Raw genomic sequence first — 14,254 nt, forward strand, 5'->3', positions numbered from 1 at the left:
GAGTGAGTGAGTGGGGTCCCCCCCCCCGCCCCCCTCTCCCCCCTCTCGGGGCCGCAGCGCTGTATAAACGGTCTGATTTCCCCGAAATGATGATGCGGCGCAGCACCAATGAGAGCCGCGGTGCGGCCCCGGGGTCGGGGCGGGCGGTCCCGGGGTCGGGGCGGGCGGTCGGGGCTGTGATTGGCCTCGAGCTCTGTGATGGGAGTCGGTGGGGAATCCCGAGTCCTGTTTTGATTTTCTCTCCTCCTCCTCCGCCGCTTCTTTATTAACATTCGGATCCAAACCCCATTCGGAGCCGCACTTCGCCGCCCGTCACCTCCCCGACAGCCCCCGTCCGCCCCTCACCTTTACGCGCCCGCAACGCGCTGCCCCTCACTCCCCGCGCTGCCCCTCACTCCCCGCGCTGCCCCTCACTCCCCGCGCTGCCCCTCACCTGCCCCGCACTGCCCCTCACTCCCCGCCCTGCCCCTCACTCCCCGCGCTGCCCCTCACCTGCCCCCTCACTCCCCGCACTGCCCCTCACTCCCCTCACCTGCCCCTCACTCCCCGCACTGCCCCTCACTCCCCTCACTGCCCTCACTCCCCGCACTGCCCCTCACTCCCTCACCTGCCCCTCACTCCCCGCACTGCCCCTCACTCCCCGCACCTACCCCTCACTCCCCGCACTGCCCCTCACTCCCCTCACCTGCCCCTCACTCCCCGCACTGCCCCTCACTCCCCTCACTGCCCTCACTCCCCGCACTGCCCCTCACTCCCCTCACCTGCCCCTCACTCCCCTCACCTGCCCCTCACTCCCCGCACCTACCCCTCACTCCCCTCACTGCCCTCACTCCCCGCACTGCCCCTCACTCCCCTCACCTGCCCCCCCCCACTCCCCCCACTCCCCGCACTGCCCCTCACCGCCCCCCACTCCCCCCACTCCCCGCACCGCTCCGGTTTCGGACTCTCCTTTTGCGCGTTGGTGGTGTTTCAGGTGTTTCAGGTGTCGGTGCACTTTTTGTGATATAACGCAGGTAATCAATCCCTCCACTTCGCTCCCGTTTCTGTCTCCAACGGCGTCCGTGTCCGTCTCTCTCTCTCTGTGTCTCTGTCTCTCTCTATGTCTCTCTCTCTATGTCTCTCTCTCTCTGAGTCTCTCTCTCTTATTTTTATTTTTTGCTAAATACCATCATTTCCCCCCTGTGTGTATGTGTGTCTCTGTCCCCCCCCCCCCCCCGTGTGTGTGTGTGTGTGTCTCTGTCACCCCCCTGTGTGTGTGCGTGTGTGTGTCTCTGTCCCCCCCACCCATGTGTGTGTGTGTCTCTCTCTCTCTCTGTCTCTCCCCCCCCCCCCCCCCCCCTGTGTGTGTGGTGTGTGTGTATGTATCTCTGTCCCCCCCCCCCTCTGTGTGTGTGTGTGTGTGTGTGTGGTGTGTGTGTGTCTCTCTGTCCCCCCCCCATGTGTGTGTGTCTCTCTGCCCCCCCCCCCCATGTGTGTGTATCTCTCTGTCCCCCCCCCCATGTGTGTGTGTGTCTCTGTCCCCCCCCCCATGTGTGTGCGTGTGAACGCTGCCGACGTCGTTTTTCCCGGTTTTAAATGAAAAACAGCGTGACTTCGCCCGTTAAACTGTCCAAATTAATTGAATCGTCGCGATCGTGAGAATCACTAACTAATAATGAATCCGTCGTGATCCTTTCTTGGCGCTTCCACTCTCGGTGTGTAAAGCGTGTGCTGTCTGTGCGAATGTGAAGCGGTGCAGAAAGTAGTCGGAATGCATTGTTTATTGTTAATTTAAAATATATATAATATACACATATATAGTCTCTGTTAATCAGATGCTAAGATAATGTTCACCGATTATGATTAAAAACATTTTTAGAAACAATAAGACTTTGATAATGTTTGTATTGTTGGCACTTAAGCATTGCATTAAAATGCCAATAACTGAAGTTGTCTAAATTGACAGTAGATTCGGTCTTAAATTGGTTGTGATCTATTCCCATTGATCAGTGGCTTTGGTTAAGTTTGGTTTCCAGAGTCGAAAAGGATTCGAACGACGCTTTCTCTGCATAACACAAGGTTTGGCAGAACATAACATAGCAATCAGGAAGTAGTGTGGAAATAAATTAGGAGGTTGTAATGTGACCAACTCCAGTGTCATTGTAACGTAACAGTTTGCAATCAATACAGTAAAAAAAATTCAAAAAAAATTATATATATATATATATATGTGTATATATTTCAGCAGTGGTTTTGTACGTGTTGGCCGTCGAATCGTATTTAAGACAGGTTTCCGATTGGAAGCCGTAAAGATATGCGCACATTATGCACCGTGTTAGAGCCATTTGTGTGCTGTGGTTACTTGAGACAAACAGCAACAGGAACTGTACATCTAAAGGTTTATAACACGTAAGACGTCTGCAGGCTTGATAGTGTAATGGGTTGCACGGTGTTAGCTTTGCTCCATTAGTTTTGCAGTTTGCACCAGACGCCGAACTTCACAAAGCTGGGCGATTGGATGTAAAAATAATCTTAAATATAAATGTGCATTTCCCACCTTTTGACCGTACTGCGTTTGAGAGAGAGAGAGGGAGAGCGAGAAGAAAAACGGTGTTCCTTCATGTATTTGACAAATAAGACTAAAATTGGATTAGAGTTCACTTTAAACCTTCGGTGTTTTGTACAGTATTTTGGGGGGTATTATTACCCACCGCTTAAGAGTGAGTGAGGTATGTCTCATTATCACACACTGTGTGACACAACACATTAGGAAGTTCCTCCCTCTTCTCCGAAACCTCTGGCTGGATCAGTCCACCTAGTGGTTCGATTCACAAATTGTTTGGTGAAACAACACAGCATCCTGAAGGTGCAAAGGTTAATCCTTCGAACATTGCATTTTAATTTCCATGGTTAAAAAGATATGCGGCAGTGAATTCGAATTACCAGGAGTGCTTGATCGATTTATTCCATAAATCAGGTTTTACAATCAAATATACAGCTCATTCACTCCACAGATGTTTGGGGGAATATTGCTGTATGCAACTGGCTGCCATGTTTTGCTCATAACACACACAGTTAATCCACTTTACAATATATCCTGTGAAGCGCTTCAGGATGTCTCGACCACACTAAAGTTGCTACATCGAATGCAAGGATTATTATTATTATTCTGAATATAATAAGGTGACAATTCTATAAGTGTAAGCCTGGTCAGAGAGTGCTGACAGGTTAATTCAACTGTAGCAGATATCCTATCTTCAGCCTGAGTCCACACACGCATTTCCTTACCAAAGGCGTAACTGATCCCCAGTAAGATTCCTGATTATTTTTCTTTCCTCACCTCATGTGGCTGATGGTAGGCCTGCTCCAGTTGAAATAAGACAACTCAGCGAGACAACTGTACTGTACTGTAATTGTTTGTACAGCTCAGTCCGTGTTGTTGCCGTTACGTATTAAGCCAAACACTTTGTAATTATGTTCGAAAGTTGCATACGGTTATTCAACTACAGTTTACATAATACTTTTTTTTTGCTGTTTCACAGACATCATGCCTGTGGCAAGAATGCGTATGAGACCTTGGTTGGAAATGCAGATAGATTCAAACACAATTCCAGGCTTGGCTTGGCTAAACAAGGTAAATATTTATTGTTTATTTCATCCCAAACCTACAGTAATTTCTATTCTTCACCATGCAGTAATCAAAGATAACTTTAGCGCACCTTTTTTAAAAAAAAAATCATTTCCCAGATATGTTTTTTTGCTTCTGCAGTGGACATGGGGAGGAAGGAACTTTCCTTCTAGCAAAGCTCACAAAGCTTCTACTGTACTTCAATTTGGGAGAAAGCACAGGAGACTTTTGATTCAGGATTGTTCCATGATTTGTGTGAAATGGAGCATTTGAAGATATGGGTGGGGGAGATAATAATCCTTGCATTTGATATAGCGCCTTATCACGTCTTTGAGTCATCTCAAAGTGCTTCAAAGAATCCAGTGTAAAGTGAATTGCCTGTATATTTTGTGGGCGAAACATGGCAGCCAATTGCGCACAGCATTGTCCCCAAACAGTCGTGGATTGAGCAACCAAATTGTTATTAATATTTTGTTAAGGGATTATTACCCCCGAAAAAGCGATCTGCCAATCGACTTAACAACCGGGTTCCTACTCACTGCTGGGAAACAGTGTGAAGTAAGGAAACTTGCCCAAAGTTACGCCCTGCCCGGGAATCGAACACAGGTCCTTTCGCTTGCGAGGCGACTGCTCTAACCACTGAGCTACCGGCCTCCAAAGATGAGCGCTTCCATCATGAGTATTCCGATCATGGGACCTGACTCAATGGAGCAACATCGGGTGAACCACCCGGCCGGAAAGTCAAAATTATTCACACTTGAGAACCAGCATGACTACAATTGTCAAATTGTAACATGTATTTTAGATGTAATAAGCACTGAAAATAATTAAATGGGGTCCTTTAAAAATCCAGGAGGAGAGAATATTCCAAATTCCATGGAAGCATGCTGCACGTCACGGATGGAACTTAGAAACCGACGCAAGTCTTTTCAGAAACTGGGCGGAACATACAGGTAGAGGACACGATTTTTATGTTTGTTAGTGAAGAAATGATGCACTTGCCATACAATCAATACGTACAACTTTACTCGTAAAATGGAAAGTGTGTCAGTAATGTTATATAAGATGATAATAATAATAATTATAAGATAATTACAATCGGATAATTACAATCCGTTGCAATCACTCCTAAATGTTACAACAATATTTACGACAGAGAACCTGTATACAGTGGAAGCTGCTTTACCGGACACCAGTTGACCGTGGATACCGGGTGAAACACTCGGGGGGTCCCAATTCATTTGTGTTCTTACCCGTTTTAAACGCTGGTTAATTCATACAACGGTGCGGTTATTACGGATACAATGCCACCGTCAGTGTCTCGGGCGGCTCCATTCGGCCACTGGTGGCTCCAGGATGTGGATGGGCGGGGTCAAATTGCGATTGACAGCGGACTCCGGCCATTCACTAGTGGCTGGAGTTGGGCTGTCAATCAGTGAAGGAGGGCGGAGGAAGGGGGCAGAATAAGGGCGGGAAATCGCGACTGATTGACAGTCTGCAGTCACTTGTGATTGGCTGGAATGCCCCTCTATTCACAACCGGCTGCCAATCGCCTCTAATCCCGCGGCTAATTGGCCCCCTTCCCGTCCAATGGGGACGGCAATGCTGGGCGGGTAAGTACTGTAGCCAAACACGGGTAAATATATTTTTACTGAATTTTGTGAGTATTTTAACTTTACATTGTTTAGATTACTTCAAGTTGAAACAACATTATTGCACATTATTATACGGTATTATATATATATATATGTATTAGCTCCTCTGCCGGGCGGGAATGGTATTTAAATTTACCTCAGACGCCTCTTAAGTCGGACAAAATGTCCGTCCCCTGATGTGTCCGGCTTAACCAGCTTTCACTGTGTGTATATTTTATATATATATATAATATATATATATATTCAACTTGAAGCAATGTACACTATAGCATGTTTTCCAAATGATGCTATAAAAGGAGTTTGTCTATCCTGGCCAACAATCTCCCAAATAAAAAAAAATTGGTCCATGGCTGTTTGTGAGACATCACTGTGTGCAAATTGGCTACTTTGACACCCCATAAAATACACAGTCACTCCATTATTTTTATTATATCCCGTGAAGCATTTTGGGATGATGTGATGTGAAAGGTTCTGTACCAAATGCAAGGATAACTCTTTTTGTTATTATTTTATTCTTATTATATTGTCGTTATACAGCTCAAATTGTACATCTATATCATACAAATACAACAGCTCAACTAGTTTACAAATATAGTTACTTAAAAGCAATGTGAAAGTGCATTAAAGATTGAAAAATAATTTGGGGATTTACGTTCATTAATAACCACTGCTTTTGGGTTGATAATTCAGTCTAAATACCGCTGCTGAAATACAAGTTTTCTGAATTGCCGCTAAATATTATTCAGCGTGTATGAATTATTCAAAAATATATATTTTATTGTTTTACAGGCAGATTCAGACCAGGAAAAGATTCCCCAGACCCTAAAACATGGAAAGCTAATTTCCGTTGTGCAATGAATTCATTGCCTGATATAGAAGAAGTGAAGGATAAGAGTATCAATAGAGGCTCTGGTGCTATTCGAGTCTACAACATACTGCGTCACCTTGACAAACCAAAACAAAAAGGTACAGCAATTTCCTTGTTCCACTCAAACCTATCCCAGTGTCTTCCCTGTGTCCCTTCCAATGTTTTCTCTTCCTGCCCCCCACATAGTTACTTGGAGTGTTGCTCGGGGCTCTATCTTTGGTCCTTACCTTTCCATTATCTACACACCTTGACACATGATTCGCATGCAGGAAATTCTACTTGTCTGTCTCTACCTTTGACTCTAGGACATCTGCTGACCGGCCATCAAGTCCTCCATGAGCCTTAATTTCGATAACAACCTGCTCAGCCACCTCACTTTTGGCTTCTCATCTTCAGTATTAATTGCTTCTTTCAGTTCATGGAACCAGTGTCCAATCTTGGCATTTTGATTGATCCCCAACTCTTGTTTTAGCCTTTCTTCGCAACGACCAAGTCTCCTTTTTGAAGGAGCCCATCTTTCCCATTCTTGCTAGGCTCCATATTTCTCAGTGAATTGCATTTAGGATCCTCATTCAAATGCCTCTGTCCCTTTTTATCAATACATGACCAATATGGATAAGACAAAGGCAATGCCTCTTGTTTCTCCCTGGTCTCTCGCCCTCTCTCTTTCTGTCTTTAAGTCACAGCTCAAACCCTAACTCCTGCTTATCCCTAGTGCCTCTGCTCCACCATCAGGGGCCAGGCATTCAGCCACTATGCCCCGTCACTCTTCCTCAATATCTCCGCCTTGCCCCCTCCTTCCCCATCTTCATGTCGCGCGCGAAGACCTTCCTCTTTGACCTTGCTTACAATCCCCTCCCCTCTCGCCCCTGCTCAGTGTACTGCTCCGCCACTGTCAAGCACTCTGTGACGCTACCCTGTGTGAGGGGCGCTATATAAAAGCAAGTTGTTGCTGTTTTAAAAATCTTTTTAAAAAGTGACCTCTTTGACTGCTCTTTTGGTCATCTCCCAAATGTGTTTTGGAACAAAATAATAATAATGATCCTTGCGTATAATAATAATCCTTGCATTTGATATAGCGCCTTATAACATCTTCGAGAAGTCTTAAAGTGCCTCACAGAATGTACTGTAAAGTGAATTGACTGTATATTTTGTGGGCAAAATGCAGCAGCCAATTGCGCACAGCAGCGTCCCATGAACAGTAGTGGATTGAATGACCAATTTTTAAAAATGATTTAGGATAAGCACCTTAACATGTCGTTAAGCCATTTCCTTTGTGAAAGGTGCAATGCAAGTACAGTACTTGAAAATGAAATCTCTTGTTTTTTTAACTAGTTTTAATAATCAATGCTGAAATTTGGAAGTTTAAAGATCCATTGTTTTATTTCCCCACAGAAAAATATTCAAAGTCATCCAAAGATTCAAAAAGCAAAAATAGGAAAAAAGTAAGTATACCCTTTTGAATAACTTTACCTTTTGGATTTCAGTTTCTTTTTCTGATTAAATCAATTATTATTTGTGTGTCTGAAAGCTAGATAATTATTTGGGGAGGACATGTTTGCAGGGCTATGGGGAGAGAGTGGGGGAGTGGGATTGAATTGGATAGCTCTTTTCAAAGAGCCGGTACAGACACGATGGGCCGAATGGCCTCCTTCTGTGCTGTACAATTCTATGATGCTAAGCTGGAAGAGGCTTGAAGAGCAGCCTAGTTACAACCCTTTAAGGCATCTTCGAGACGTCTACTGTAAATTGATGGGTGGCTGTGCTTTCAACCACTACGCCTTGCACTCTCTAATGTCTATGCCTTGCCCAGACCTTCCTCTTCGACTACACCTACACTCACCTCCCCCTGACTCTGTGCTAGGCTCCTCCACTGTTAAATGCTCCAGGGGTACTACCCTGTGTGAAGGGTGTTATATGAATGGAAGTTGTTGGTGTTATATTAAAAAAAAGGCTCATGAAATTTAATGGAAAGGTAGTAACATGGATTGGTTAAAGGATGGTAAACAGAGGATGGGAGTACAGAGTTGTTATTCACAATGCAGAGATGTAAAGGGTATTGTTCCAGGGGTCTGTGTGCGGACCACTTTTCTCCATTGATATAAATAACTGGATAAAGGGCACAATTTTAATTAGGGAGTGTAATAAACAAAGAATAATAATAATAATGTAAGCCACTTCTGGTGGCATAGGCAGCTTAGTTGATTGGGCAGAGAAATGGTAAATGAAATTTAATGCAGATAACATGAGGTTATACATAAGGAGAAACATGTGTATAGGTTAGGTGGTAAAATGAGCAGGGAGCCTAAGGAATTATGTACATAAATCTGTAAAGGTGAGAAGGCAGGTGGGTAAAGCTGTCCAGGCTTTATTAATAGGGGTTATAGAGTATAAAACCAATCACTCTAGGACCCAAATCTTAAAGATTTTTAAACACCTTTTTTAAAAAAAAATATCAATTTATTTTTATCTCTTGCAGGAAACAAAGTCAAAGCTCAAAGTAGAAGCGATAGAGCCGACAAAACCAGCAGATCGCAGCTCATTCATTTCACCGAATGATTGTGCTCAACAGGAAATGGTGATTGATAGCACAAATATGGACGGTGAGAAAGCCGAAGGCTGCAATTGACTTTGTTTTTTTTTCTAGACACGGTTGCAAAACTAATGCAACAAAGGAGTATTATTTTAATAGAAATAAGCAAATGTAGATGTGAGAGATTCTATTTCATTCCCCTGTTTCTTTTTCAAAACTCCCACCTACCTCCTTAAGTTGTTTGTTTAACTTGTTTCTTCACTAATGTCACACAAAGTTCCCCGCTGATAGGGAGGGAGAGCCCTTTGCTAGTTTTTCAAGAGGGGTGCAAGGATAGCGGGATGTTGATTCAAGACCCAGTGCTCTTAGAAGTGGGGAAGTATGTTGTCCTGCATCTCAATTCAGTGCCATCTAGAGACATGGAAGGGTGAGAAATCATTCCTATTATTAATTGTAAACACCAGCCCTAACATACCAACAATGTATGTATTTTGACATTCAAGTCATTAGCAGCTTTATTAATCATGGTGGCTGCTGAAATCTTTGAATTGACTTCATCTTAACCATTACGTCAGAGTCAAAGGGATTTTCACTCTTGCGGCCAGTTGATAATGCCATTATTGAGCAAGTTATGCTGTGTTGAAATGATAGTACATCAGTAAGCTGTACTTGTGCATGTCGGAAATTGGTAGTTACTCTTCTCCCTCAGTGGATAAAGACTAAACAACTCAAGCCCTGCCGAGCATTAAACATGTGTCCTCTTGCCTTCAATCCATCAGAATCCAGCACAACAGTGGATGATGACCTGTCTGGGTGGTTTTTTCCAAGTGAAATTATAGCAACGGATGAAGCTCAAGTTGCCAGCACAAGCGATGTGTATCCATTCCAGATTTCTCCATTGCCTTCTCCCGCAGGTTAGTGCAAGAAGCTCTGTTATAATGACCTGCTATGATGGTGAATAAATGCTGCCTATTGTTATATCTGATTAGATATTAGCGTTAAAAACTTGAGAATTAATTGCCGCAGGTTTGAATTTTCAAATGCTTCAAGAAAGTTACCATGAAATCTCAGTCATGAAAACCTGTATAATAATAATCCTTGCATTTGATATATCGCCTTATCACTTCATTGAGACATCTCAAGCACTTCACAGACAATACTGTAAAGTGAATTGGCACAGCAATGTTCCACAAACAGCCATGAAATGAGTGACCAATTTTACTTGCAGGATTTGTTGACCAGGACACCGGGATCTTTAAAGTCCACCTTAAAGGCAGACAGGACCTTGGTTTAGTGTCTCATCTGAAGGATGGCATTAATATGGCTGAGTTGCCAATGCATTTAGCATTAATACTCAACTTCTGCTCACACCAGCTTTCATATCTAATATGAAATCTCAGTGTTTTGCTTGACCCTCATTTTCTTTTAAGCCTTCATGTATATCCCTCATGATCTTTGTCACCTCCAAACTTGACTTGTCCAATGCCGTGTTTGCCTTTGCATCTCTGCCCTCCACACACTCGAGATGGTTTAGAAGTTTGCATTCTCTCCCACACTAGGCTATACAAACCCATCACCCCCATCATCACCAAGCTCTGCTGGCTCCTTATTCCCCAACAGATTGATGTATTAATATCCTCCACAGCATTACCCCACACTAACCCTATGATCTCTTATGGCCGCCATACTTCTGCTCTGCCAATTGAAGCCTGTTTCATATCCTCTGCCCCAACATCAAAGGACAAGCTTTCAGCCAATTTATTCAAACTCTTGGTCCCAAATAAAATTGGTCACTCGCTCCATGACTTTTTGTGGGATATACAAACTGGCTGCCACATTTTGCCCACAAAATACACAGTCAATCCACTTTGCAGTATATGCTGTGAAGCGCTTTACTAGTGGGCATGGAGGAGAGGACACACAAAACAGAAAGCCATTGTCTCATAACTCTGTGGTTAATATTTGCTTGAGTACACTGTCTATATATAGAAAAACAATGCAAAGTCCTAGAATCATGTTGCAAATATCTGTGGATCTCAGCATTCTTATCTCAGCAAGATCAGTGTCAACTTATATAACTTGATAAATAAATGCAGTAAATATTTGTTACAAATATATTAATGAAAAATAAATAAAATACCAGTATCAGATTAAGCTTTACATTAAAACCACATTTTGTTAGCAATGTCTGCAAACCAAAGCTGAAATCTCATCAGTGAAACTTCTCACCCTTCACACCGATGGTAGTGTTCACATCCTCACCCACTAACAACCTCATTTTACTAAACATCAAAAGGTCACTAAGTTTCCTGTTTCCTCTGTCTCTTTCATGAAGCTTTCTCTTGAAACATTAAGAGTGGTTCTAGTAGCTTCTTTTGGGAATTGAGGGAAGATGTGTTTATGCTAAATGTTCTTTGCTTTTTTTCTTTACAGCTGCCAGTGCAGTAGAGAACTTCTTGCCTGACGATATGGTTGAGGTGAGTAGATGGTACTAAATATACTAGATAAAATTGGATTATGCATAATATGTTTGAGTTCAATATGATTTGGGCTCATTTATATGGCTTTCAAGTTTTGGTTGATCAATAAGATATTCTTCCTGAGCACAGTTAGTTACTGTTACGATAATGGGCCTTTTTTAAGGATTCAATCCTTCAAACTACTGGTCTCCAGGCCTAAAGGGTGCATATGCATCTGCTTCCAGACTCCTAGCAATAATAATAATAATAATAATGCTTGCATTTGATAAAGTGCCTTATCACATCATTGGTGCTAACACGGGATTGGGCGAAAGGCAGTGGTTCCTCTGCTTTTCCCTCCTTTTCCGAATGAAAACGCCAGAATCACTTCCAAGCCTCTTCAAAGCAGAATGACTGGGATCCAGAGAAACTGAACAACAAAGTCTGAATCCCATCATTCTTGTGGTAGGAACTCTGATCTCGAGTGTGCAGTGCTTGCATTCTCCCAATATGCATTAAATGGCCCAAAACGTAGAGATGAAAATCAGGTCAAATGATTTCTTAAGAAAGAAGGCAGTTTAAATAGGATGTGTACACTAACATGGATTAACTGAACATGGATTAATACTAACATGGATTATCTGAAAGCAAACCATTTTCAGGCAACATGTTGTCTGTTCAGCACCTTGGGCCGTCTTCCCCAAGTGAAAGGTGTTATATAAATGTAATTTGTTGTTATGGTTGTCGTGAGATCACGGTAGTTTTAAAACAAAACTCCGCATGCTCCCCATACTAATGAATTTCAATCAGTTAGAAATGCTGGCAGTTGAGATGAAACTAAGAACCCATTCTCAAGATGCAGAGTGTTATACTTCAAATTTTGCGATTATTTTTAGATGGCAAATGAACTATTACAGGGACAGGAACATAGTCAATGGGAGCACAGTAACATTGAAGGGAAAGGCTACTTCAGCAACATAGTGGGCACAATGTCACAAACTACCAGCGAATGTGACCTCAAATCCAGCGAGCAGGCAACCAACTCACATCTGGCACTTCAAGATGGCAATTGGACAGACTCGACAGGTACCAATCCCCTCACATTTTTGGACGTCTAATAATTGTCATTCTCTTGGTGAGGAGGGACCCCTCAGCTTCATCTGGTGCAAAATGTTTAACTAAGAACCACTCTGCTCCAACAAATTGACTGATAAAATTCCGACTGCCTTCATTCATTCTCATGACACAAACCAGCCTTCTATACATTTAAGTATATTTTTTGTCTCATTGTATAATAGCTTGGGCTTGAATAAACCTGTTGTAATCTATGTTGTGTTTCTAGTCTATTCACCCACAGACACTCCCATTCACAATAAAACCTGCGATTTGATCAATTTTAAGAAAAAGTCTTAGATGTACAATCTCGTTGATCAACAGATATATTTTGGTATTTTTAAAAAATCAGATTGATTCTTCAATCTAGTGTAACTGCCTTGCATGCTTTTAATAGACTTTGTTTTTTTTTAAAAGCAAAATCTTACAGTGGGAAATGAGGTGACCTTAAATATCATGAAAAATTAACAATTTTTTTAAAAACATTTGTTACAGGTGAATTTGAGCTCAGACTTCATACAGATGTGAAACCAGCAACAGACCTCGTAACCTGGCTTGATTCCGGTACATGGGCTGGATCACTCATCAGTTGCACTTAATTAAAGACTGTCGTCCAACGGAGCAGGAAGCACGATGTACATTTTTTTCCCCACGTTTCATTGGCATGAGGACTTCACTCTTATCCTGTCGGCTTGATTTGCAAGTTTCTGCCCGCTGTTATAAAAATCAGAAAGAATATATTTTTATAGCGGTACTTATTAGCACAATTGACCTCCTGAACAGAGCGAGAACATGCACGGCACAGGGAAACCAAGTTTAGTAAGGCCAGGAATTCTGTTGTTTGTTGAACAAGATATTTTGCTGCTATTTGAATTGAAGTCCTGTCAATTATTTATGTGGTTAGATCATTTGTAGAAATCTTAACAAGGACAGCAATAGCCTATTTGTTTTAAAGTTGCTTCAGTTTGAAAGTTTTCCAATTCTTTCTTTGAGAACTCATTGTAACGCAAAGTTAGTTGTCAATGCGTGGATGTTACCAGCAACAAAGACTGAATCATGCTTTATGTTATTTTGACATTAAGCTCATCTGCAGTCACAATAAATAAAGATGCAAAACTAGATTTTGTTCATAGATATGTTACTCTTTAACGTCAGAGTTAACTTTTCTATGAGGAACAAATCCACTCAAAAATAGCAACATTATTATGATAATTATCAGATTATTAGTTATTTTTATAATCATGCATTACATCTAACACAGAACTTAGGTTACTTTATGTCACACTGTTTCCAACGTAACACAAATTTGCCTTCAAGTAAATGCTTTAGCTAATGAGTCCCTTTAAAAATTTGTATGATATGTTGTAGAGGTGACTATCACATATAATGATTATATCTTGGTTTAGATAGTGGTACCTCAGGTGCATTCTATGCTTTCACCATCTCTGCGTGAATAACAAAAATGTCCACGTGCACCAAGATATTCTTTTATAAAACTTTTTGGTTGTGAATATATTTTATATTTTGTACACTACTAAATAATTTCCTTCTTTGTTTTAATGCTCATTTGATACATAATAAAAATTGTACAAACTATTGTCCAATTCAGTGATTATGAATCAAATTTTTGTATTGTCGGGTAAATTGGATGTTGCTTTCATTGTTTCGATACAGGTTCTTACGCTTGGGCTTCTTCCTCAAGGTAGCTTCAAATAGAAGGTTAAACTCCAAAAACATGCACACTTTCAGGAGACTAGTGGAGGCACGTAGCTTAGTGGTTAGAGCACTCTCCTCCTAAGCGAGAGGACCTGGGTTCGATTCCCAGGCAGGGGGAAAAGTTTGGGCAAGTTTACTTACTCGACACGTCTCTGTTCACTCAACAGTAAGTAGGAACCTGGTTGTTAGTCAATTGGTGGATCACTTTTCCGGGGGTAATCCCTTCAAAAAAATAAAATAATAATAATTTGGTCACTCAATCCACGACTGTTTGTAGGATACCGCTGAGTGCAATTGGCTTCT

General features: G+C 42.1%; 1 protein-coding gene across 2 annotated transcripts; it reads left to right on the plus strand.

Annotated features, from left to right (window-relative positions):
• Nucleotides 1–906: 906 nt before the first annotated feature.
• LOC103183671 (interferon regulatory factor 1) lies at nt 907–13,839 on the plus strand. Of its 2 annotated transcripts, none has more exons than XM_042340039.1 (10): nt 907–1,013; nt 3,522–3,613; nt 4,461–4,560; nt 6,052–6,228; nt 7,526–7,575; nt 8,610–8,733; nt 9,443–9,577; nt 11,097–11,140; nt 12,019–12,208; nt 12,731–13,839. In XM_042340039.1, the coding sequence occupies exons 2-10, from the start codon at nt 3,527–3,529 to the stop codon at nt 12,832–12,834; spliced, it is 1,011 nt and encodes a 336-aa protein (XP_042195973.1). In that variant the 5' UTR covers nt 907–1,013; nt 3,522–3,526; the 3' UTR covers nt 12,835–13,839. The 2 variants fall into 2 exon arrangements, with proteins under 2 accessions (XP_042195973.1, XP_042195974.1); XM_042340040.1 differs by having other exon boundaries at nt 12,040–12,208.
• Nucleotides 13,840–14,254: the final 415 nt, after the last annotated feature.

This window comes from Callorhinchus milii, unplaced genomic scaffold, assembly GCF_018977255.1.
Source record: "Callorhinchus milii isolate IMCB2004 unplaced genomic scaffold, IMCB_Cmil_1.0 Scaffold13, whole genome shotgun sequence".
Taxonomy (NCBI): Eukaryota; Metazoa; Chordata; class Chondrichthyes; order Chimaeriformes; family Callorhinchidae; genus Callorhinchus; species Callorhinchus milii.